The 23176-nt window shown below is 39.1% G+C and overlaps 1 protein-coding gene across 2 annotated transcripts in view; it reads left to right on the top strand.

The window, feature by feature from the left end:
- The first annotated feature begins 436 nt into the window (after nt 1-436).
- Nucleotides 437-23176, top strand: part of ABCB11 (ATP binding cassette subfamily B member 11) — a 43792-nt gene continuing 21052 nt past the window's right edge. Inside the window, exons 1-14 of one of the 2 annotated variants that reach the window (XM_030454024.1) lie at nt 437-541; nt 5095-5197; nt 6551-6572; nt 8052-8099; nt 8195-8243; nt 10201-10442; nt 12047-12134; nt 13031-13164; nt 14943-15114; nt 18652-18776; nt 19449-19623; nt 20672-20785; nt 21890-22000; nt 22965-23090. In XM_030454024.1, coding sequence (XP_030309884.1) covers nt 5122-5197; nt 6551-6572; nt 8052-8099; nt 8195-8243; nt 10201-10442; nt 12047-12134; nt 13031-13164; nt 14943-15114; nt 18652-18776; nt 19449-19623; nt 20672-20785; nt 21890-22000; nt 22965-23090 — 1482 coding nt within the window. In that variant the 5' untranslated portion in view covers nt 437-541; nt 5095-5121. Of the gene's footprint in view, nt 542-5094; nt 5198-6550; nt 6573-8051; nt 8100-8194; nt 8244-10200; nt 10443-12046; nt 12135-13030; nt 13165-14942; nt 15115-18651; nt 18777-19448; nt 19624-20671; nt 20786-21889; nt 22001-22964; nt 23091-23176 lie in introns of those variants that run through there. The other variant, XM_030454025.1, reaches the window with a different exon arrangement.

Here is a 23176-nt window from a genome sequence, read left to right as displayed (position 1 = left end):
ATAAGCTGTGTAGTAGCAAACCAAACTTTTGAGCAAGTTTTTAAATCTGAATTTAGCTTCATCTTGGAATCATTTTTCATATTATTCACCTGATGTTGTTGTTTACTGCAGGGAGAGTAGTGTACACTGAATTTCTGCATGGCTAATAAAGCAATTCTATTCTAATGCTGATAAAATAATGCAGAATAATCTCTTCCTGCACATTCACGCATTCACGGTGAGCTTCTTGTTTTTTTTTTTTTTTTTTTTTTTTTGTCCCAAATAACCATCTCCTCATGTACAATCGCTTTCCAAGTGCCCTATGTTGTGAGATAACATTAGTGAAATTTAAACTCTCCATTAGATGTCAATGAACTGTAACCATCGTGACCATGCGGTTATTGACCCAGGTGCAAACAGCCAATGCCCAATTTAAAGATTCATTTCTGACAAATGGATTAGAATAATGAAAATATGATGAGAAATGCCTGGGTGCTTCACTGACTGACTGAACAGAATCCTTGCAGTTTGTTCTGTGACACATGATTTTTCACAGCCACGGGTGAGTGACCAATCTATCATGTTTAATGTTTCACAGTTAACTGATGAAAGTTCCTAAACTGAAAGGTACCTGTATTTTTCTTTCAGAACAATTTAAACAAAATGGTAAATTATCTTTGCACAGCTAGGTTTTTTGTTTTTGTTTTTTTTTTTTTTTTGGTTGGTTGGTTGTATGGAACAAGACATTCAAGTTCTATTTAGAAGCAAACTGTCTTTCTGTATGTCTGCTATCATCAATATCTGAGGAACTTAGTTGTAAAGAAAAATGGAGGATAGTGCTTCCAGGATCCAATTTTCATTTGGGTTCCCTTCTCTTCCCTCCTTATGTTAAATAAAGATCTGATCTGAATAAATATGTGATTTGAAAAAGATTTCAAAGAGCTCTTGATTGGGTCCTAATGTTCCTTCATTCTACAGGATATATTCCTGTGTTAGCATTTTCCTATAACTCCTTGTTTATATAAAAATTTATATAAAAATTTGTTTTTTTTTAATTCCTTAAAGATTTCTGTTTATAGAAAATCCACCAGCCATACCTTAAGTGTCTAGAGTAAGAGGCTGTTTCACTTTAGTACAGTTTTGGAGGTATTCCCTACTATTTTTAATTTTGTACACAGAGAGGTAGATAAGATGATCTAATTCCTTCTAGTATCTGTATTCTATTATCTAAGTAATTTTAGATGCAGACATCAGAAATAATATTTTTTCAAGATGTTGGAAGTTAAACATTCGGACTCTGATGAAAGTTATTTTAATATTCTAATACAGCATGCTGTCTGTTTTAGTGAGCTAGTGACTGATGCCTGCTGGACAGTATAGTAGATGGACAGTATTTGATGTGTTGTGCTTTAGAAAATATAGGAAAAATGTTATTATATTAAATAAATGTGGGACAGTCATAATTTTATTGGAAAAGTGACAGCATTCCAGAAAATATAGCTTTAGCCAGTGTTTTTAACTAGAATCCTTACGCAAGGCTTATCAGTCATTGGATTTTTCTCCTACTTTTTCTATTATTTAAAACTGCTTGAGCATTCAGGCTTAAAAAATAAAAACAGCTGCAAAGTACATTTGACAATGTCAAAATACAATGTCAGAGCAAGCAGTGAAATGAGACTTCCCAGCATGGCATTTAAAGGAGAGATGGATTTTTACCATGATCTATTACAAAATTTTGTATAGATGTTATAATTGCAAAGTCAAATAATAAATAGCTGAAAGGGGACAGGCAGAGACTGACTTTGCTTTGCTTTACTTTTGCCTTTTTCATCAATTTACAGTATGACATTATCTATTATCTTTCTGAAGCAGAAATGCAGTGATGGGTTTTTTTTAAACACTTCAGAGCTTTTTACTGTGGAGCCACATTCAGAAGTACATTTTGAATGCTTTATATTAATTTATTTAAATAGGTTTGTACTCCAGAGTAGTTTTAAAGTAATTTAAAGCTGTTGGAATGTGGTGTAAATAATACTCTTAAAGTTTACTTTGATTGTGGAGCAGGTAGGAACAGGACTTTTTACTCCTGCAAAACATGTTTTCACAATCCAGGTAACATTTGCAGTTCTACTCATTTCAGTGTAAAATCAGCAATATGTCTACTAGCTCAGCTTTCTTTATACGTTTCATTATTTGCATGCTAAGCAGTGCAAAGGACTCAATACTAGATCTAGAATCAAATGATGGCTTTGTGTTTAAAGGACACATTGCCACTGAGATTACCATTGTGGTAACCATCTTTTGAAGAAGAAAACAGGAGTGTATGGCTTCAGTTGGTACCTTCTGGGTATTAGTATTACAGCCAATGAGGCTGTAATCATTTGATTTAACAAAGTTACAAACATTGTGATGTGATTTCTCACACTGATGGCTTACCTAAAATTGTATTCATTGGTGAGGTTTTATCTCTGTCCTGAAAACATGTACTTAGGGTTAAAAAACTGGCCAGCCTCAGGACAATTGCATATTTAAGTTGTATTTTCTTTACAATCATGTCCCTGTGAAGGGCTCCCCAAGCTCTCCACTCAGTGCTACCACTGTGAAACTTCCTTGTAAAAGGAGCAAAAAGCCTCTTTCAGATTTCCAGCTCCAGCCTCAACTGAATTGAATAATGTATATATATACAAAATTGTCTTGAGAATGTGATCACTGATGAAACTGTCAAAAATGAGCTTGCTGAGAATTCATTTTTTAAAGGAAATTCTGGGACTTCAGGATGATTTGAACAAACTGGATTTGGAGATGTCCTGTTTTAGACTATTTTAATCAATCAGGCACAGCAAAAAGCAGGAAGGTGTGGGAATAACTACTCTGTGATTTCTCCGAAGAAGCAAGGGATTTTGTTTTTCCCACTTAGGGAAAATTGTCACTTCCATCTTCAATGAAAACATAATCTCAAGGGACTTAAAGCTGCCAGGAATATATGCTTGCTCTTTTTGGGAAGCTACATTTATTTTCATGCTTTCTCTGTTACATAAAAGAGCAGAAAGAAAACTTGAAAATGTGCACATGATAGAGACTTTAACTAAGGAGGTACCATAGCTCATTCAGCTCATTTGCCATCTGTCCCAGAGAATGAAAACAATATTATTGAGATTGTGATTTTTTTCACTGTGTGTGGATGAATTAAAAGCTCCTGTGATTTTATGTTGTGACTATTCTAGTCACAAGACATTTCACTATTGTATTGGTGATTTGGCTTTACACATTTACTTAAGGAGAGAATCTGGGTAAAAATCAGAGGTCACTGAATGGGATGGGTTCAGAATTTACCAATCAGTGGGTTAATAAATTGTCTCTGCTCATCAGAAACTTCTAAGTGAGAAAAACTACAAAAGAGTAGCAGTCAAAGCAATAACTGTACTGAAATGGGTGAAATTCTGCAGAAGTCCATCTTGCTTCTGGTATAATCCACGAGTATTGGATTACACAAAGGAGAGAATACCCTTTCTATTGATTGTGGCATAAAGGGAGGACAGGCTGCAGATATACTGAAGAACAGGAGTAGAAGTCCTGTGAGGGGTGCTTCAGGCGTCTCTGGTAAACATCAGTAAAAATGACAGAAGAATAATTGAAGTTTGCCTTGGATGCTTAGAATTAATCAGGAGACTCTGGTCTTCTCAGTCTGATTTACTGATGATTCAATACACATAGATTCAGGTGAAGAGGATAAAAAAGAGAAGGATTTGGTTGGGAGTCAGCAGTCCTTGAAAACCAGTTTGGAGGAAAAAGTAACAAAAATAAAGGTTGGGACTTCAGGGGAAATGAAATTATTAAAAGTGACATATGCATCCTGAACCACTGACTGGTTCCTGTTGTGTTGCTCCATTTGGATGTAGGAATGGGTGTATTTTCTTCAGCCTCCAGAAATTTCAGAGCCAAACTTCTTCTCAGCCCTTCCCACTGGTAAGGAGTGGCATCCCTGACTGTGGCTAACCACAAAGCTATAGGCCCTATGAAGGATCTTGGTAGTTATACTATTAGCAGAAAATAAGTGATTCCTTTAGAGAGCTAAATAGATAAAAGCTTAGCTGGCTTGGAAGTCAGATGGTGTAACACAAATAATCTGTGGAAATATGTCTTTGACGCAGAAGATTTCTTGTGTTATTTGAGTAAAGGATGTTAAAGCTTTATCTGAATGTTGTTATATGCTTCGTATGAGAATTTGAGTGGCTTATACAGAAGTAAAACCAATACAAATATTGATGTTCAGTGACTAGGATAAGGTACTGTAGCTATCCTTTAGGATACATGACATTAAACAAAGGTGTGGATGAGGTGATTTTGGTTATGAAAGGGCATTCTTTGGAAAGGGCTTCTGCAGCACTTTTCCCCAGCTGCCGTCCTGGATGCCAGACCTGTCCAACCTAAACTTGTTGCTAGCATCAGATTTTGCCTCACAAAAAGTTTTCTTTAACAAAAAGTGTTAACTTTGTCTCCTTATTTCTTCTCACGTATGACATTTGCTCAACATGTCAGTGTGACTACTTAGGAATAAACCTGTCCAGAGGAGGTTTGGCACACAACCTGTCTCAGCTGAGAGCTGGTGGAGTGCAGCCGGTGTTATTGATGCTGCAGATGCTGCAGGGCCGCCCCTCTTGTCCCCAGCTTGTCCCCCTCTCATGGTCCTGCTGGCTGCTGCCAGCTGGGATGCCACAAGGCAGGGCCAGGTCTTCTGCCTGCTACTCCCTCATAACTGAGGCTGGGCAGTCTATAATCTAGGGATGTGACCTGCACAAAAGCAGTAGTCTATTTTAATACAGCCATTAATGAGGACAGGGCTGTTTGTGGTGGGCTGCAAAGCCCCGTGGAGCAGCCTTGACCTGAGGCAGAAGGCACTGAAGCCTCTCAGAGACCATGAGCTGGACACGCTTCTCTGAGCTGGTTTTCTGCCCTGCACTTTCACTTTGTCTGGAACATCTATTCTGTTATAACTGGTGCTGGGATAATAAGGGCAAAAATGAGGTAAGCAGGACTTTAATTTAATATTGTTGTATGTTCACAGACAAATTTATGCTGATACTCTCTTTTTATTTTTTTTTTCCTCCCCTTCAGGACTTCTGATTTAAGTAACCAATCATCATGTCTGACCGGGTTGTTCTGCGTAGCACCAAGAGATTGGGAGAGGATAACCATGCTTTTGATGTGGATGGCAAATGTAAGAAATTCATTATTCAGTCAGCTTTTTATTTTATAGAGCAAGTAAAATAGGTGGTGGGTAGCCTAAATGGAACACGTAGAGTTAGGTGGTACTTGCTATTATGGGTATGCTGCCTGCAAAACAACTTTCTGTAAAAACTACATATCACAATCCCTAATCATAGGCAACCTTCACCCATGCTATTTTTATCTTGAGTTCTCTTTTTTTTTTTTTCTTTTAATTCATCAAATGTATTGTTTGAACACTCAAGCTGGATAGTGATAAAGACTATGCAGCTTTATTTAACCTTGAATACTTTAAGACAGATTACCTCCAGAAAACTGGAGAATCATGTTGAAATGCAGTCCCTCTGTCTTGGAACTATTTTTCACTCAAAAAAAGAAGTCACTGCCAACTATACTAGGCTTTTATAGTGAGTTTTCTCCCCTACTTAGACAACAGCTCAGGTTTAAGGCAGTCCAGCCTCAGCCTCTTTTGTTTCATGGCAACCATATATATCTACCTTTTGTTAAAACTTGTGGCATGCAGCAAAATTAATTCTTCACATAACCATGTATATAATGAAATTTCCAAAAACAATCAAATGTTTTAATGATGAGTAATTTTTAATGAAAGCCCTCTTCGAGCTGGAACGAACTCTTTATTCATTGTTATCTCAAGTGGTGTATAGCAAATATTTTCTGTATCAGCCCTTTCAATGATGCTTTTTTGGGGCCCCTGCAAACACAAGCTGTGCTCTAGGTATGATGTCTTTAATAATATCTCTTGAAAGGGAGTTAATACAGACCTGTTCTGGGAACTAAGGAGTTCCTCTACAGCATAATTACATCTTGTAGTATAATTCAATTCCTCTAAACTATGGTTCCTTAGAGAGTACCTCAAGAACAGAGTGTGTCAGCTTCCTCTTTGCAGTCTCATAGGCTGCTGGAAGGCAATGTGGAGAGCTACCACTCTATGGGCTGCCAGCCAAGTAGCATTCCTTGCTGACACAGTGTCCTAGTGAACTACTTGAATACTAGAAAAGTGTTTGCAATGAAAAAGGGTTGAGTTTTGGTAACAGTCCTAAATAATGTATTTAGTGAAAACCATTTTGTCATCTGGGGGACTGAAAACTTGTGACTGCTTCTTCAAAAGAAAGCAGACATTAAGTTGATATAAACTTACCATGAAATTTTTGAAACCATGTCAGCTCATATCCCTGGCTAGATGTATCAGTGGGAGTAAGTTGCTTATAACTCAGGAATTATCAGATCCCATGGGTTTCTAGGGTTTATGTTTCACATGTCTACAGAAGATCATGTACTTTAACAATAATTATTAACTAGACTGTGCATTTGTTTTCCCTAACAGGTAACAGCTTCAAGAAAACAGAGTAAGTCATGTATAAAAATGGAAAAAACAGTATTTCTAGGAATATTCAAAGAAGTTTATGTCATCAGATCAAATGGATGCATTTGTAGAACATATGGTATTTAATGAAAAGCTGTTTCTTAGGAGCTGAACTGCATTATTTCATACAACTGACACAGGTTTATCAAATCAGTCCTAGAAAGCTTTAAAAATACAGAGCAATGCAGCAAAATATAAAATTTCTTCAGGAAATGTTTTCTATATTCAAGTTTAACTTTCTTCAGTGATTTCTCAGGGTATCATATGCGTTTTTCAGAATTTTATATAAATCTTGATTAATTTCTCCTAAAGCTTTGCTGTGAGACTTTAAAGTAAAAGGATTCAGCTCACATAATTTGCGCTCAGCTATTAAGATTTAAACATAGAATTCTAGGTAGTGAAAAGCTGAAATGACTTAGAGACCTTGAACTCCAGTTATAAGGTGAGATTTGAATGGGGTTAAGAGCCTGTCTCTTCTTAGTTCCTGGGACAACTCTGTAGCAGACTGGACACCCTAGCAGGTGCTGTAGTTTGTGCCAGCTCTTCCTGACACAGTGTACACAGTCTGAGAACTACTCCTAGAATGAGGAAGCAAGAACATCTCCTAATTCTTGTCTTGGTCAGCTTGCCCATCTCAGAGCACACCAGCCCAGTATTCAAGGTCTACCATGGTCCTCACATGTATCTTGAAACCCAAGTTCTGTTGTATTTTCACATGTAATATGAATTACTACCTACTACATATACGAAGCATCCTTCAAGCTTTCTGGGACCTATTTGTTAAAAAGTGGTCATGACAAATATAGCTGGAATTAATTTGTTTCCGTAAAGAAAAAAACCCACAAATTTGAAATCCTAATTCAAAATACTTGCTCATTCATCACTGAATGTACATAGCTGATGATTACTTGCTATGGTGTGCACCCCATTCCTAATGGTGCGATTAGTCTTCTAAATTTTAACTGATCATACACAATAGCAATACATAATTTTACTAAGTGGAAAAAACCCTGTCTGGTATGGTGTGAGATTCTACTGCCACTACAGACATATGAACATACAGGCAATATCGGAGGGAATGAGAACAGAACCTTCTCTGTCCTAAAGAATGGATGACTCAACAATTTGGATGGTAGTTTTTTCACTAACTAACCTCCAAGAATCCACAATCCACATTACAGCAACAGTGTTTTGAAGGGCTGCTTAAGTAATAAACAGAAGTTAGATTAAAATTATCTTAAGATTTGTGATTTATTTCTTAAACAGCTCTCTAAAATATAGAGTCCCTCTCTAAAATATAAACAAATCATCAAATCACTTGTCCCAAAGAAATCTGAAATAAAGAGATTGTCTCTTAAAAGTCTGGGCAAAATGTATAAAATGAAATGTACTTTCCGAGGAGTAATCATGACAGCAAAAGAACTGATGTAAAATTTTATGCTTTTTTTTTTTTTTTTTTTAGGAACTTTTATACAAACAAAGACCCTTTTATAGAGGAGAAAAGTAAAAAGTGAGTTAAGTTCAATTCTGTATACTGTCTTTGCATATGGAACAAAATACGTACTACAATACAATTTCATAATTTTATGTTTTCTATTCTTGAAGGTCATCAGAAAAGAAAGAGAACAGTATTCGTGTTGGCTTCTTTCAGCTGGTAATGAAAACAATGACTATAAATATTGTATTTGTGATGTGATATAATAAGTAAAATGACATAAAATGAATAAGTAACCATAATCTAGATAGTTATTCTGGGCAATAGCTGCACCTAAGCCAAAAATTTAAGGATTAAATAATTTGGCATGAAATTTTGCCATTGAAGTCAATAGGAATTTAATAGAACCCTTTGTCATTTTGTCAGCTTGATATCACTTACAGATATTTGTGTCATGATTGTCTATTAAGCACATTGTATTAAATCTGCAGATAAATATGAGGAAAAGAGTTAAGATGCACAGCAGGGATCTATGTGACCATAATGAATTCTTATTTCTGCCAAAAATATTTGTGTGGCAGATAATTTAGCACTCTTGTTATTGCTCCATGGGAATTTGAAGATTTGGTAACCATAGAAACTTGAGAATGCACAATGCTGTGTGGTATGTCAAGCCTTTGATGGTTCTTGGAATCCCATAGGGTGCATCTAAATTTTGAAATTAGTTTGGTAGAGATGTCCAACCCAGCAGCATGCAGCTAAGAGGTTTTATTCTGTTTTTCATGTGGTGCAGACAATTAGCCCATAATGTGTCCAAACTAATATGGTCCTGTCTGTAATACTGGTATAGTGCAGCTACATCCATGGGGCTTGCACTCTACCTGGCAAAGTATTTCAGCTCTCAGTTGGATGGACAACAGTCTGTCCACACAGAAGGCTACGTCTGTCAAGCAAAGGGCTTTGAATTCTGTGACCTGTTTTGCACAGATGTGTAACCTCTGAAGTGCAGTTGCTAAACACAGTATATTTGCATACAGTATCCTGAGAGATTATCACATATATGTGCATTTTCTGTGTGTTGTTTTTTTCTTTTCTTTTTTTTTTTTTTAAATCAAGGGAATTCCTCGGTTTCTTATGAGCAAAATTTGCAAAACAGTGGTAGTGCTACAGTGTCCTTCTGAGGGTTTTTGTAGTAAGATCTTTTATTTATACCTCTTTCATGCTGACTGACTTGTTTTCCCCTTTGTGTTGTCTGCCTTAATGTTCCTTTTTTGTATGTGCTCCAAATTCCCACTGTTTCTTCTTTTAGACATGTTATAGCACCTACAGAACCTGGACAGGTTTTTCAGCATTCTATGACTCCTACTTACAGTCCATTTCAAAATATATATAGCATTTGATACTGATATTCTATATGGACAGTTTGATCTCTATATTTACTCAGTACTTCAAGCTGAGAATCAGGCTTCACACAATGATGACAAAGGTAACAAGTCACTATATTATCTGAGTCACCACCTGCATGTGTGCATGCTCTGGGCTCATGACAACTGTAACAAGATTTGGCTTGAACCTTTTTTTAATGCATTTATGATGTTATATTTCTATATCCACCCAGTTAAGAGCCAATGCACAATTTCCTGGCTCAGCCAACATATTTCACAGTATTACTAATGAAAACTTGCCTTGAGATGTTTAGTTGGCTTTCCACCACAGCACCCCAGACTCTTGAGAAATTAGCTAACTCTATATTCAGAGTCTCTGCATAATGCCTGGAGGCTTTTTCTTCCCTTCCCCCTCTCTCCTTTCTCACAAGAAATCTGCAAAGTAGACTATATATATGAATTATAATGACTTCGTAATCTTTCTGCTACTTTCTATAATGATTATGTGGAATGATATCGAGCTATTAATGTTACATGATAATACATTCATTGACATGGTCATATTCTGCTGTCAAGTGAAAGAGAGCTCATAATTCATGAGGCTGTAATCACAGGTGCAACTAGGTTGGATTGGAGAGGGAAATTTGTCTTCTTTCTCCATTGAAGATATTCCTGAAAATTAAGGAGAATTATTTTCTATCTGACCCACTTGCTTAATGGTTTATTAGTATACAACCAGCATATGCACATTACCTCTCAGCAGAGACCGTATTTTTTTCCTGTCTTTTTAGTTTCGATTTTCGTCATCTATGGAAATTTTAATGATGGTTGTTGGTAGTTTCTGTGCCATTGTTCATGGAGCAGCCCAGCCAGGTGTGTTGCTTGTGTTTGGTGCAATGGCAGACACATTTATTGAATATGACATTGAAATGCAAGAGCTTAAAGACCCAAACAAGATGTGTGTAAATAACACCATAGTGTGGATTAATGGTACTATTCACCAGAATGAAAAGAACATCACAATACCATGTGGGTAAGTAGTATATGTATTTCTTTCTCTTCCTTTGCTATTATGGCTTGTCAGAGAATGTATTGCTAGTGAAAGTCCACTTCAGCCTTCAAACTTTGTTTTCTATCCATAAGGCAGAAAAAGGGCATAGTTCTTGTTACAGAGTTCTGGTTCTGAACTGAAGATATTACCTGGAGGGAGAGGTAGTTAGGATGGGTCTTGGTCTTTCAGCTATAGATGTCAGCAAGGGTATTTTTAATAGATGACAATTGTTCTGATAACAGATGTATCTGCTACACATCTGAGTTCATTAATCAACTTTCCCTGATGACACTGTAGTTAATCAAGACTTTTGGTCATTCTGGTTAGGACTTAAGTACCTATAGGTGTCTTCTGATTTCTGAGCAAGTTGGCTAAACTTTAGTCATTGAAGAGAAATGAGCACTTCTAGAATTAATTTGTCTTAGCTTATGGGAGATGTCTAAGGCAGGTCAGGTGAACTGCCCTATAAGAGTATCTGTTTCTTTCCATTAACTATTGCAAATGGAGTCTAGATGATTGATCCAGATACATTGATCTGTCAAAGCTAAATTTTAACCTGCAACCTTTCCAAAGGCTCATTTTTTAATGCATCATTCTAAAAGTTTTTAATCCCTCAGTGAAGATTAATTAAACATTTAATTAGAACTAAAAGTTACTTGTGTAAAGGTCTCTGAAATTCAGATCATATGGGAAGTGATTCACATTTCTCAGTGTAGAACTAGGGCCATATTATTTGCTCCAGGCTGCCCAAGTCAGCTCTCCAAGATGGGGCTGTCAGATAGATTAAAAAAAATTACCACAGACATCTGTACCTCTGAAGCAGCAACTATGCACCAGGCATGATACATTAAAGCATTAAAAATGGTACTGGAGGTCTGGGTCAGCCACTTGGGTTGTTTCCATTATTCCTTTTTGCAAGAGATTAGATCAGGTGCATAGTGTTCTCTTTTGACTTAAAATTTCAGTGTAACAAATTCTAGGTAAACAGTAAAATTTGTTGTCTGCAGGATGTTTTAAAAAGTTGTCTAAAAGCATAACCTGAAATGCCTAATTCAGAGTAATCTAAATTCAATAGCAGTAACTCAGTGCCCTTTGCAGATAGGAGAGGTAATTCAATATTCCTACTTGAGGTAAAAGAAATTATAATTTCAAATTAACAAATTGATGGTACAAAGTAATACTTGAGTTGGCTTTAGCAGCCCTCATTTCTCTCTGTAAAACACTGTTTAAATCTGAATGTTATTAATTGGTATAATGGCACAGAGCAAGTACATTCAACATCTAATATAAACTTTTTGGGCAGCTTTTCCCTGAAACAGCCTCTCAGCAGTGCTGCTTTGGAGCACGCGTTCTGGTGGGGTTTCTCAGAAATGTCTGAGCCCTCCTGCCAGCCCCCTGCCCTCTGTAACAGGTAGAGCAAACCAGCCACTGCTGCCCATAGCCTCAGTATCAGGAAACAGTGTCTCTGTTAGCAAAACAAGTTGACCTGGCAGATGATGAGATTCTCATTTGAAGGAACACCAGATCAGAAATCTGTGAGAAATGTAAAACACTATTATGCAGTTTATTTTTTTCCTATTTTTCAGGCTGCTGGACATTGAACAAGAAATGACCAGGTTTGCAGCTTACTATGCAGGAATTGGTTGCGGCGTACTTGTGTTAGGATACCTCCAAGTCAGTATTTTGTTCCCTGTTTCGATTTCAAAGTTTAAATCACCAAATTATTAAGTTTATAATAATTATGTTCAGTTTAATTGCTTAATCAGCTGCCTATTTGAGTAGAGCAGTGCTTTAAATTCTTATTCTATCAGCTGAAATAGGTTAGCTCTGGCAATCTGAGACCTTCTTAGATTTGTACATGTCTACCTTTGTACAAGGATATGTTTTACCCACTAAGATGAATGCATGATGCTCCTTTCATACCACAAGAATTACCAGCCTGTGTGGTTGCTATGGAATCCACATGCCATCCCAAAATAAGAGCTGAAGGGCATGAGGATTCCCAGTAGGCATCTCAATGGTGTTGAGTCCCGTGTTTGCATTACAGAAATATTACAGACTAATACTAGAGTAAAACTAGTAATGGAGATGAATCACACTCTATATATTCTGTAGTCGTAGCTCAGTCCTTATGACTAAGATGAGCCAGAAACTTGGATGATTCCACAAAAGCAGTCTACTGCTTTTGAAGATTCTGATAACAACAATAATTTGCCATTCTCCTTCCTGAAAACTATCCCAGAGTTTTGCTGAGGTAGGATGGCTGCCATCCCTATTTTAACTCCAGCTGTTGTCCATCTGACATTCATGTAACAGCATGTACCAGAACTCTAAGCCTATATAAAATGAGACAAATGTTTGATCCAGAGGCTTTATAAAATTGCTGGATTGTTTAATGATCAAAGGCATAAAACAACTATCATATCTATGTAACTAGCATGTATTTTACCTAAATAGTAATTTTATCAATAAGTAAATTGCTCTCATTTTAGCCAAATTGCTTTTTCCCATTTGTAGGGAGTAGAAAGGCTTTTTACTGCAATTTATCAGCCACATTATGCTCATTCCAGATCTGCCTTTGGGTTATGGCTGCAGCTCGTCAAATACAGAAAATCAGGAAAGCTTATTTCAGGAAAATAATGCGAATGGATATAGGCTGGTTTGACTGCACATCTGTAGGAGAACTGAACACTCGAATTTCTGAGTAAGTAACCTAAAAAACTACATGCTACAGAGAATACTTCTATCCAAACACAACAGCACAAATAACTATGCATTTGATAAACACCTTCTAATATAAAAATACAGCTGTGCTCCTGAGAGCAGGGACAGGGCTAATTACCTCTCCCACAAGTGCTATCATTGTTAAGCCACAATTATTTCCCTTTTATGCCTTGTCTGTCAGTGAATGTAGGGTGCCATAGTGCCTGCACATTGTCCCCAGTCTTTTCAGTGTAATCTATAATTTGGCTGCCACTGCACACTCCCCTGAGGCAGGAGATGTGGGTTTGAACCCTCTCTCACTTCCCAGAAAGGAAAATTACATTAGGGGCACCCTTTGCTTTTGGTGGCTTTTAAAAGAGAAGATTGAGCCTTGCTTAATTTTCTGCTAAAGAAGGCACAAGCACCTACCTTTAGCAAAGGACCCAAGGTAGATGGAGAAAACTTCTTATCCTAGGTAAACATCTGGCCCTGAGGAAAGCAGAGTTTAAATCTTGCTCCTTTACTTACTGGTTCCTGTTCAATCTGAAGGCAGCTGCGAGGTGAATGTGCCAACTCTAGATGGCTCCCAGATCATAGTCGTGCCTGCACCGGAGTGCTCACATCTGCAGAAGATTTTTCTGTAGTTGAGGGGGGCTTTATTTGCTTTACTCAGTGCCTAGTGGTATCTACTACTTTCTGTGGTGTTCTTTTTATGAAGACTAAATGCCAAGTGTAAGTCACTGTTTCTCTGGCAAAAAATAGTAACTGTGCATGTATTTGTCTAATAAACAGTTCCCTGTTTTTTTCAAACAATATTGCCCTGTGCCTACAAAAGCATCCTGACTTCAAAAACCATTCTTCAGAAGAGAATATAAACATGCTTTTTAACTCAACACTCCTAAATTTTTTCAATAGAGAACTGTGATTTCATTTGAAATATCAATGGGCTATTAACTTCACATTTAAAACCTCAATGCCTCTTGCTTCTATTTTATTCCAGGTGTTCCCAGTTCTTCTAATCTCAGGGGTGAGGTAGTAGCCAAGAGTGGCAAAGGTATAATGACTATTTTGCCTTAAGACATTTTTTTCTGTGTTGGCAATACGTAAAAGAGAGCAAATACTCTTAAGCTGCCTAGAGGCCACACAATGTTAACTACTGCACCACTGTCCCCATGTGATGCCATGTTTTCCCACTTATTATCCGGTGACAAAGTAGCCCTCTTCAATTTTCCCACTCTTCCTCTCATTTGGAAATCAAACTACATGATAGGATGGAAAGAGGAACTGGGCGGTGGTAGATGATGGAACCAGAATAAAGTTACATCCCTCCTCCCTTTTCCACTTCCCTCAGCAAGACAGTATGATCCATTATCTATGCCTCCTGATGGAATCAGGCCTTATCAGCTATACCATTTATCCATTATCAAACAGTTGCATCCAGCTGGGATATCTCTGCCCCCTCATTTGAGTCAGCTGGGGCACCATAGTAAGAACCAGCTAGTGAATGGGTCTGCTAGCAGGATGACTTTTCCTTGGAAAAGACAGTATCCTCTCTGCAATTTTCATGCATAAAAACCTGCTACTGCTGCAAAGACACCAGGTTTTCTCACTCTAGCCCAGGTTTTCTGGAAGGGGTGATAGTGGAAAGAACAGGGGTGAGAAAGGGCCCTCCCCAAGAGAAAGCAACTAACCCAAACGTGGCCAAGACAAAGATGTGCCCACCAAGCTTCTGTTGGTTTTTTTGTTGTGTTTTGTTGTTTTGTGTTTTTTTTTCCCCAGTGATGTTAACAAAATTAATGAGGCTATTGCTGACCAAGTTGGAATCTTTATTCAGCGTTTAACCACCTTTGTGTGTGGATTCCTGCTGGGATTTGTCAGTGGATGGAAATTAACTTTGGTCATCATTGCAGTCAGCCCACTGCTTGGGATTGGAGCAGCAGTCTATGGCTTGGTGAGTGAATTGTGAGAGGTTTTTGTGAAGATGTGATGAGCAAGGAAGGTCATAGCATAGAGCTCAGAGGCTATTACATCACTTTAAAGTTAAGAGAAGTAGATTATGGTCACAGGAGCACCAGGGGTGGAGGAGGCTGGCTTTGCTCTCCCTTGATTATTCTGATTATTCTGATTCCCAGAATAATATATCCTACATATAAGATGGGAGCAAGCATAATATTGAGTCCTGTGGATGGGCATTGTAGTTGTTGAGATAAGAACCTAGCCTGCACTTTCTCTTTGCTATTCCCCACCTGATTTAGCTGGTTTCTAGATGTGGGCCTTGATTTCTTCGTGTAGACTAGGGGCTTTAGAGATGGCCATGGCTAACTACTCAGGAGGAATTTAGGAATATAGTTAGGTCATGCAGAAAGAAAATTAGAGAGACAAAGGCACAATGTGAACTGAATCTCGCCACCTCTGTGAAGGATAAAAAAAGTCCTTCTACAGATACATCAACAGCAAAAGAAGGGGCAAGGAAAACATCTATTCTTTACTGGACACAGGTGGGAATATAGTCAAAGATGAAGAAAAGGCTGAGGTATTTAACACCTTCTTTACCTCAGTTTTCAACAGAAAGACAGGTTACCCTGAGGACAGATGGCTTCTGGAGCTTATAGAAGATGACAAGAATCTAAACAGCCCCCCTGTAATCCTGAAGGACACAGTCAGTGACCTACTGAGGTGCTTGGACCCCCACAAGTCTATGGGACCGGATGGGATCCACCCCAGGGTGATGAGGGAGCTGGCAGAAGAGCTCGCCAAGCCTCTGTCTATCATCTACCAACAGTCCTGGCTCACTGGGGACATCCCAGATGATTGGAAGTTGGCGAATGTCACGCCAATCCACAAAAAGGGCCAGAAAGAGGACCCAGAAAACTACAGGCCCGTCAGCCTGACCTCAGTGCCTGGCAGGGTTATGGAACAGATTATCCTCAGTGCAATCACACAGCACCTGCAGGATGGGCAAGGGATTAGACACAGGTTTAGAAAGGGCAGGTCCTGTCTGACCAACCTGATCTCCTTTTATGATCAGGTGAACCAACTGGTGGATGAGGGGAAGGCTGTGGATGTGGTCTACCTGGACTTCAGCAAGGCCTTTGACACCGTCTCCCACAGCATTCTCCTGAAAAAACTATCAGCCTGGGGCTTGGACAGGAGCACCCTGTGCTGGGTTAAGAACTGGCTGGAGGGCCGGGCCCAGAGAGTGGTGGTGAACGGGGCTGCATCCAGTTGGTAGCTGGTCACTAGTGGTGTCCCCCGGGGATCAGTGTTGGGCCCAGTTCTGTTTAATATCTTCATTGATGATTTAGATGAAGGGATTGAGTCCATCATCAGCATATTCGCAGATGACACTAAGCTGGGGGGAGTGTGGATCAGCTGGAAGGCAGGAGGGCTCTGCAGAGGGACCTGGACAGACTGGAGAGTTGGGCTGATTCCAAAGGGATGAGGTTCAACACGGCCAAGTGCCGGGTCCTGCACTTTGGCCACAACAACCCCATGCAGCGCTACAGGCTGGGCACAGAGTGGCTGAGAGCAGCCAGGCAGAAAGGGACCTGGGAATCTGGATTGACAGGAAGCTGAACATGAGCCAGCAGTGTGCCCAGGTGGCCAAGAAGGCCAATGGCATCCTGGCCTGTATCAGGAACAGCGTGGCCAGCAGGTCCAAGGAAGTGATTCTGCCCCTGTACTGGTGAGGCCACACCTCGAGTCCTGTGTCCAGTTCTGGCCCCCTCAGTTCAGAAAGAATATTGAGGTCCTGGAGCAGGTCCAAAGGAGGGCAACCAGGCTGGTGAAGGGACTCGAGCACAGACCCTATGAGGAGAGGCTGAGGGAGCTGGGGCTGTTCAGCCTGGAGAAGAGGAGGCTCAGGGGAGACCTCGTCGCTCTCTACAACTCCCTGAAAGGAGGGTGTAGCCAGGTGGGGGTTGGTCTCTTTTGCCAGACGACTTTCAACAAGACAAGAGGGCATGGTCTTAAGTTGTGCCAGGGGAAGTTTAGGTTAGATAGTAGAAAGAATTTCTTTACGGAGAGGGTGATCAGGCATTGGAAGGGGTTGCCCAGGGAAGTAGTGGATTCTCCATCCCTGGAGATATTTAAAAAGAGACTGGATGTGGCAATTAGTGCCATAGTCTAGCAACCGCAACGGTGGTTCAAGGGTTGGACTTGATGATCTCTGAGGTCCCTTCCAGCCCAGCCAATTCTATGATTCTATGACTATGTTTCAGAGTTGTAAAATAGTTGAAAGCAACTGCTCAAATTTACCTCAAGATCTCCCTGCATGAATAAAATCTTCCTTTTCCACGTTTTCCAGTAATTTCTATTGGGCTTCTCCACCCTCTCCCTACAAGCTCCCTGTCACTGTGCAGAGTAAGGACACTGCAGAGGACACTGTCCTCTCTGCTCTCCCACATCCAGCAGGGCTGGGCAGTTCCTGCTTCTCCTCTGCTGTGTCTCACTCTCGGCTCTTTGTTTGGGGTCAGCCCTTTGGCTATCACACTTCTTCCATGCCAGGGGCAGTTTGCTATAATTTTACTCTCAAAGTTCTAATGTAACTCTTTCTAGTTTCTCACCTGCCTGCTCTCTTTTAGCACTTTGTGCTGGCTACAACGAAGTGACATCAATAATAACTCAGTGTGAAGTGGAAGAGCAGAATCCTGGCAGGGAATGAAATAACCCCAAAAATGTCTCTTTCCTTCATTTGCAATTTACTACTGAGATCATCCCCTTTCCATTATTATTTCTCTGTCCCCATCTCCTTCCTTTCATGTAGCTACTGTTCAGTGTTTCCTCCTTATGAGCCTTTCCAGCCCAACTGGTTTTCTGTCTCCAGAGGTGACTAATAGATACCTGTGGTCAGGTACTTGAGCAGAGAAGGCAAATAATGACACTTTACAATTTCTTGTGATATATCATTCCCAAGCCAATGTGGTGTCATTGTATAGAATTCTACATGACTACATTTTCTTCAATTAATCTGAGCATTGTTTGAAGCCTAAGCAAGCTTTTTGCCTCCAGGAGGGTCTGGGCTGCTGTGCAGGTGCCTGTTTGCTGTCAAGCCAAGAAACAAAGCTCAGTGGTGGGCAACATCTCTTTCCATCCTACCCCATCAACACCTCTTGTGCCTGAGGCTGGGGCTCTGCCACAGTAGTTACAGGGGTTGTTTGTGCACTTTGAGCTCCTCTCACCAAAGGGAACCCCTTGGTCTGCAGTCTGCTAAAATCCAGTGAGCAGAGAGAGAGGGGTGGCAGGGAGGGAAAGCAAGTCATGTCAGCTGCCCTACCTGGAGCAGATCTTTTGGCCAAGGGCATTACTGTTCTGCAAAATACATATGTCAGAGGTATATGCCCTAATTCTGGAAGACAGCAGTCTCCATGTGAGCAGCATGCCTCACAAAAACCTCCTTGGAGCAGAGGAGGTGAGCTCAGGCAGAGCAGGCTGCTTACTGCCTGCACCTGCAGTTCTGCTGTAACCAGCACCTCTTATGCTTTTGTAGGCTGTGGCCAAACTAACAGGCCGGGAATTAAAGGCTTATGCAAAAGCTGGAGCTGTGGCTGATGAAGTTCTCTCATCCATCAGAACAGTGGCTGCTTTTGGTGGGGAGAAAAAGGAAGTTGAAAGGTTTGTTTGAACAAATTGTAAGATCTCTTATTTTTTTCCTGTAGCAACATAATGCTGTGATTCACTTCAGAGTTACAACAACTAGTCTCTAAAATCCAAAACCATCTGTTTGCTTCAAGAATTATATGCATGTATGTTACAGAAATTTAGGTTTCAAATAATATTACATATGCAAAACCAGTTCCATAATTCAGTTAATCAATTAAATAAAACATCAGCAATATTATCTTCTAGTCATTCCCACTTGTAGGAACATACATATTTTCAAATTAAGTGAGAGAATTAATTCCAACCAGACAATGATTTGATCAAAATCATTATGCAAATTTCTCTTAAATTTATTTAAAACATAACATGGCTGTCAGATGTGCCCTGAAGCGTTGGCCAGATTCTCAAATCCTGTGTTGAGGTGTTTGCAGCAAATGTGGCTTTTCTTGTGTTTATTACTCCAGAACATGCAAGGATTTCAGGATCTTAGAACATTTCTCATTGCAGCAGTGGTCTCTCACCTCAGAGTGAGAGGTATCAACCTTATGTGGACCTTCTGTTAACTCTGTAGCACAGTCAAACATTGAAGATGCCTTTTTTTTTTTTTTTTGGTCCTTGCTTATTTTTAATTTTCTATCAAATCAATTTCACACCTCTCCTTTGTTTATTTTTCCCTCTCTACAGATATGATAAGAACTTGGTGTTTGCTCAGCACTGGGGAATTCGAAAAGGAGTAATAATGGGATTGTTCACTGGTTACATGTGGCTTATAATTTTCCTGTCTTATGCATTAGCCTTTTGGTATGGCTCTAAACTTGTTCTTGAAGAAGAGGAGTATTCACCTGGCACTCTTTTGCAGGTACCTATTGTAGCTTGATTCAAGTTTTCTGGACTGCTTCTGAAAACATTAATTCTGGAACACATATTTGGTGGTTCTGTGGTAACAAACTGTGTCTTAAAGATCACTGCTGCATGAAAGTATATTACACAATTGGATAAAATTAAAAAAAATAAAATCCATTTTTATTTTAAAGATTTGAAATGCTGCCTGCTGCAATCAGAATAATGCTTTTGTTTAAGAGACTGCTACACAATTGACAGAGGCCTGAAACTAACTTTCCCATTTTGTGGCTCAGCACGTGGCTTCTGGGAGAATAAGCTTCTCTGAAGAACTTAGTGAGAAACCCCATTGTGGTAAAGAGAAACCTCACCAAAGAAAGTTTTGTTAAAACTAACCTCTCTCTCCTGAGCAGTTTCTGTTCCTTTGAATCAGTGTTTTCTTTTGCTAATTGCCCACCCAGCTCTAGAGTTGATGAATAAACATGTGAACATGCTGATAAACCCACACATAGCTGTGGCTCCTTCAGTGTATACAAAAAACCATACTACCCTTCATGCATCCACTTCTGCACAGTAGATGCTTTAGCCCTTAGTGACCTAAACGCAATAAAGCCAACATCTACAGATATTTTGGTTATTTGCTTTGAACAAGGACTGCCCAAATGGCAGGCTCCAGTCCAGACCCAGAGAAAGTTTTTCTTGAACCTTCTTAATTCCTGGGTGTGTTGATAAGACATCTATTTCTGCTCCTTCTGCTCCTTCTGTGCCTGATGTAATACGTTAGTGGCACCTCAATAAATATCTGGGTGCATATGTTTTTAAGGCAGAGCAAATACACAATAAGTTGATTTACTTCAGCTTGGAAGCAAAGTTGTGAAAGATAGTGAGAAAGGTGCATTTGTTTGCTTTCTCATTGTATTATGTTAATACAGTGACTCTGCAGCTCTGCTGATGCACAAGAAGTCATTAAGCCATTGTAGCTTGATTTGCCTCTCTAGCTCTAAACATCTAATCATCATAAAGATGTTATGTCATATTTTGTTGTTTTCTTTTTTCCACTTCTTCAGGTTTTCTTTGGTGTCTTATTAGGAGCTTTAAATCTTGGCCAGGCATCTCCCTGTCTGGAAGCCTTTGCCACTGGCCGTGGAGCTGCAGCAAACATTTTTGAGACAATAGATGAAGTAAGTAATGCGTCTCTAAGCTGTCACTTTGTAGTGGAAAAAGTAATTAAATAAGCCTCAAGCAGTAGTAATTTCATCTACTGTGAAAATGAGGAGAAATGAATGCAATTAAAAAAAATTTGACTGTGCAACAGAAAGGTCTAATGACATGCACATAGGTTCAGATTTCTTAAGTGGGCCTGTTTCTGAGTAATGAAGTTTTACCTCAGCTACTGCTGTTCCTTATTACCATTCCTCTAAATTAACTATTGATCAGTGCTGGCCAGTAAAAGTGTACAGGCAGGCAGAAACGGTTACCTTGCAGCCAAATTTTTGTCAAGCGTCGTGCTCCTAGCCTCATGGTGGCATCAAAAGGTGTGGCTTTATTTCCATTAGTGGCAAAGGTGGCTTCTCATCTGTCTCAGAGCTACCCTGAGTTTAAAATGGGAGCAAATGAGTATAGGCACTGGTTATGCAGCAGTCATAAATGTTAATCACAACATTATCTAGACAGATAGATACTTGAAATAAGGTTTTATTAGAAAGACTGAGAGCCACTGGCATTATTTGATGAGGATTATTTCATAGATCTGTATAAATTTTGTGGCTGGCAAAATACTGCTGATTGCTTAGCAGTACGTAGTATCTCTGGTCATTAGCAAGTTTTACTATGCTAAAAGCTATGTAAACACATTAAAATGCTGCTTGTCTTTTACAGAGCACAGAAGTGGATGTAAAGAAGGCTAGAGATTCTGCAGTGATGCTAATGGGATTTTTAGTAACCCTTTGATGGTCTATAAAATTGTTGGCTCATAAGCTTTATAAATGAACTTCATAAGCTAAAGCTCCATGATAAACTGAAAAAGAGTTGAATAATGGGACTGATTTTTAGAGAAAAATTTTAAAAGCATAGAGACTTGCAATGGAACTCCCCTATCACTGTGGCCTTCAGTTTCATGTCCCTTACCTGCTAGCCCTGGGGCAGAGCCTGCCTGCTGGCTCACAGCAGCCAAATCCTGATCAGACAGAAGTGCCACAGCATTGTGCAGTATTAGGAATACTTATCTACTGCAGCAGTGTTGACTGTTTCACAGCAAATAAGTAACATAATAAATTCTATCCTAGAAACCCACCATTGACTGCATGTCAGAAGATGGCTACAAGCTGGATAAAGTACGAGGTGAACTTGAATTTCATAATGTAACATTCTATTATCCCTCCAGACCAGACATAAAGGTAATTATTCATCATCAGTCCTGTGAACACAGCTATTGTTAACAATAACAATACAAATATTGTTAACAATAACAATACAAAAGTATCTTAGTTCTGTGAGGAATTTCTAGATTTCAGTTAGAGTGTGTTTTCCAGAAGCCCAGACCCTCTGTTTAAAAGTACACTAAATAATTCTTCTATTAAAGAGTCTTTCTGCTTACCATTCTACTTATATTACCATTCTGACATATTCATTGCCATATCTACTCCTTGTTGCTGAACATAAATAAACTCATAGCAATCCCAGACAAATTCACCTGCATACACCTGCTCTTAAAATCAGTTTTGCCCTTCTGTCAACATGTGATAGGACACAAAGCAGAAAGCTGAATGGTGCATGGAGATTTTGTAAAACTCTTCCACCTTCCATAATCTCAGGGTTTAATGTGACCCATTAAAATGCTACAGAAAGACAGGAGTGTTGCCTGTATAGCCCATTATTTGTCTAGTACTATGTTTTCAATGACAAATTCTCCTTGGAAGAGCAAATTATATCAAGCAAACACGTGTTATTTATTCTAAAGATGGAAGACTGTGAAGTATCAGATTTTCTACATAATTTCAATGTTACATTTATAATATTTATGCTTTAGTAGTCATTCATAATGCATGTACAGTGTTCTTTATAGGGGACTTAATGCCAGGTTCTCTAATGGAATTAACTTGCCTAGTTCTTCATGATGAAGAACAGGAAGGAAGAAAAAAATCTGCCTGCATGTCATGGAAAATAGCTATTTGTATTTATAAACTCTTCAAACAATCTAAAATTATTTGATTTTCCTCTTTTCTCAAAATATTTTTCTGAATTTTATAAAAAGGCTTTGTGTCTTTATCCTAAGATACAGAATATACCCACTTGGTTGAATGACTGTGAGAGAATTAGAACAGATAGATTCTGTTGTTTGGTTTTTTTTCCCCTCTCCAGATTCTGGATAATCTTAATATGGTTATTAAAGCAGGGGAGACAACAGCTTTTGTTGGAGCTAGTGGAGCTGGGAAAAGTACAACAATACAGCTCATCCAGCGGTTCTATGACCCCACTGAAGGCATGGTGAGTCTAACCAACTAGAATGTTTTCTCTAGCCTTAGGAACTTAGTAGCTTAAAAGAATGATATGGTTTCTTCTCCTAGGTGGGA

The sequence above is a fragment of the Calypte anna genome, chromosome 7 (assembly GCF_003957555.1).
Source record: "Calypte anna isolate BGI_N300 chromosome 7, bCalAnn1_v1.p, whole genome shotgun sequence".
NCBI lineage: Eukaryota > Metazoa > Chordata > Aves > Apodiformes > Trochilidae > Calypte > Calypte anna.
The sequence above is the reverse complement of the archived record's forward strand: the minus strand, read 5'-3'. Positions and strand labels throughout refer to the sequence as shown.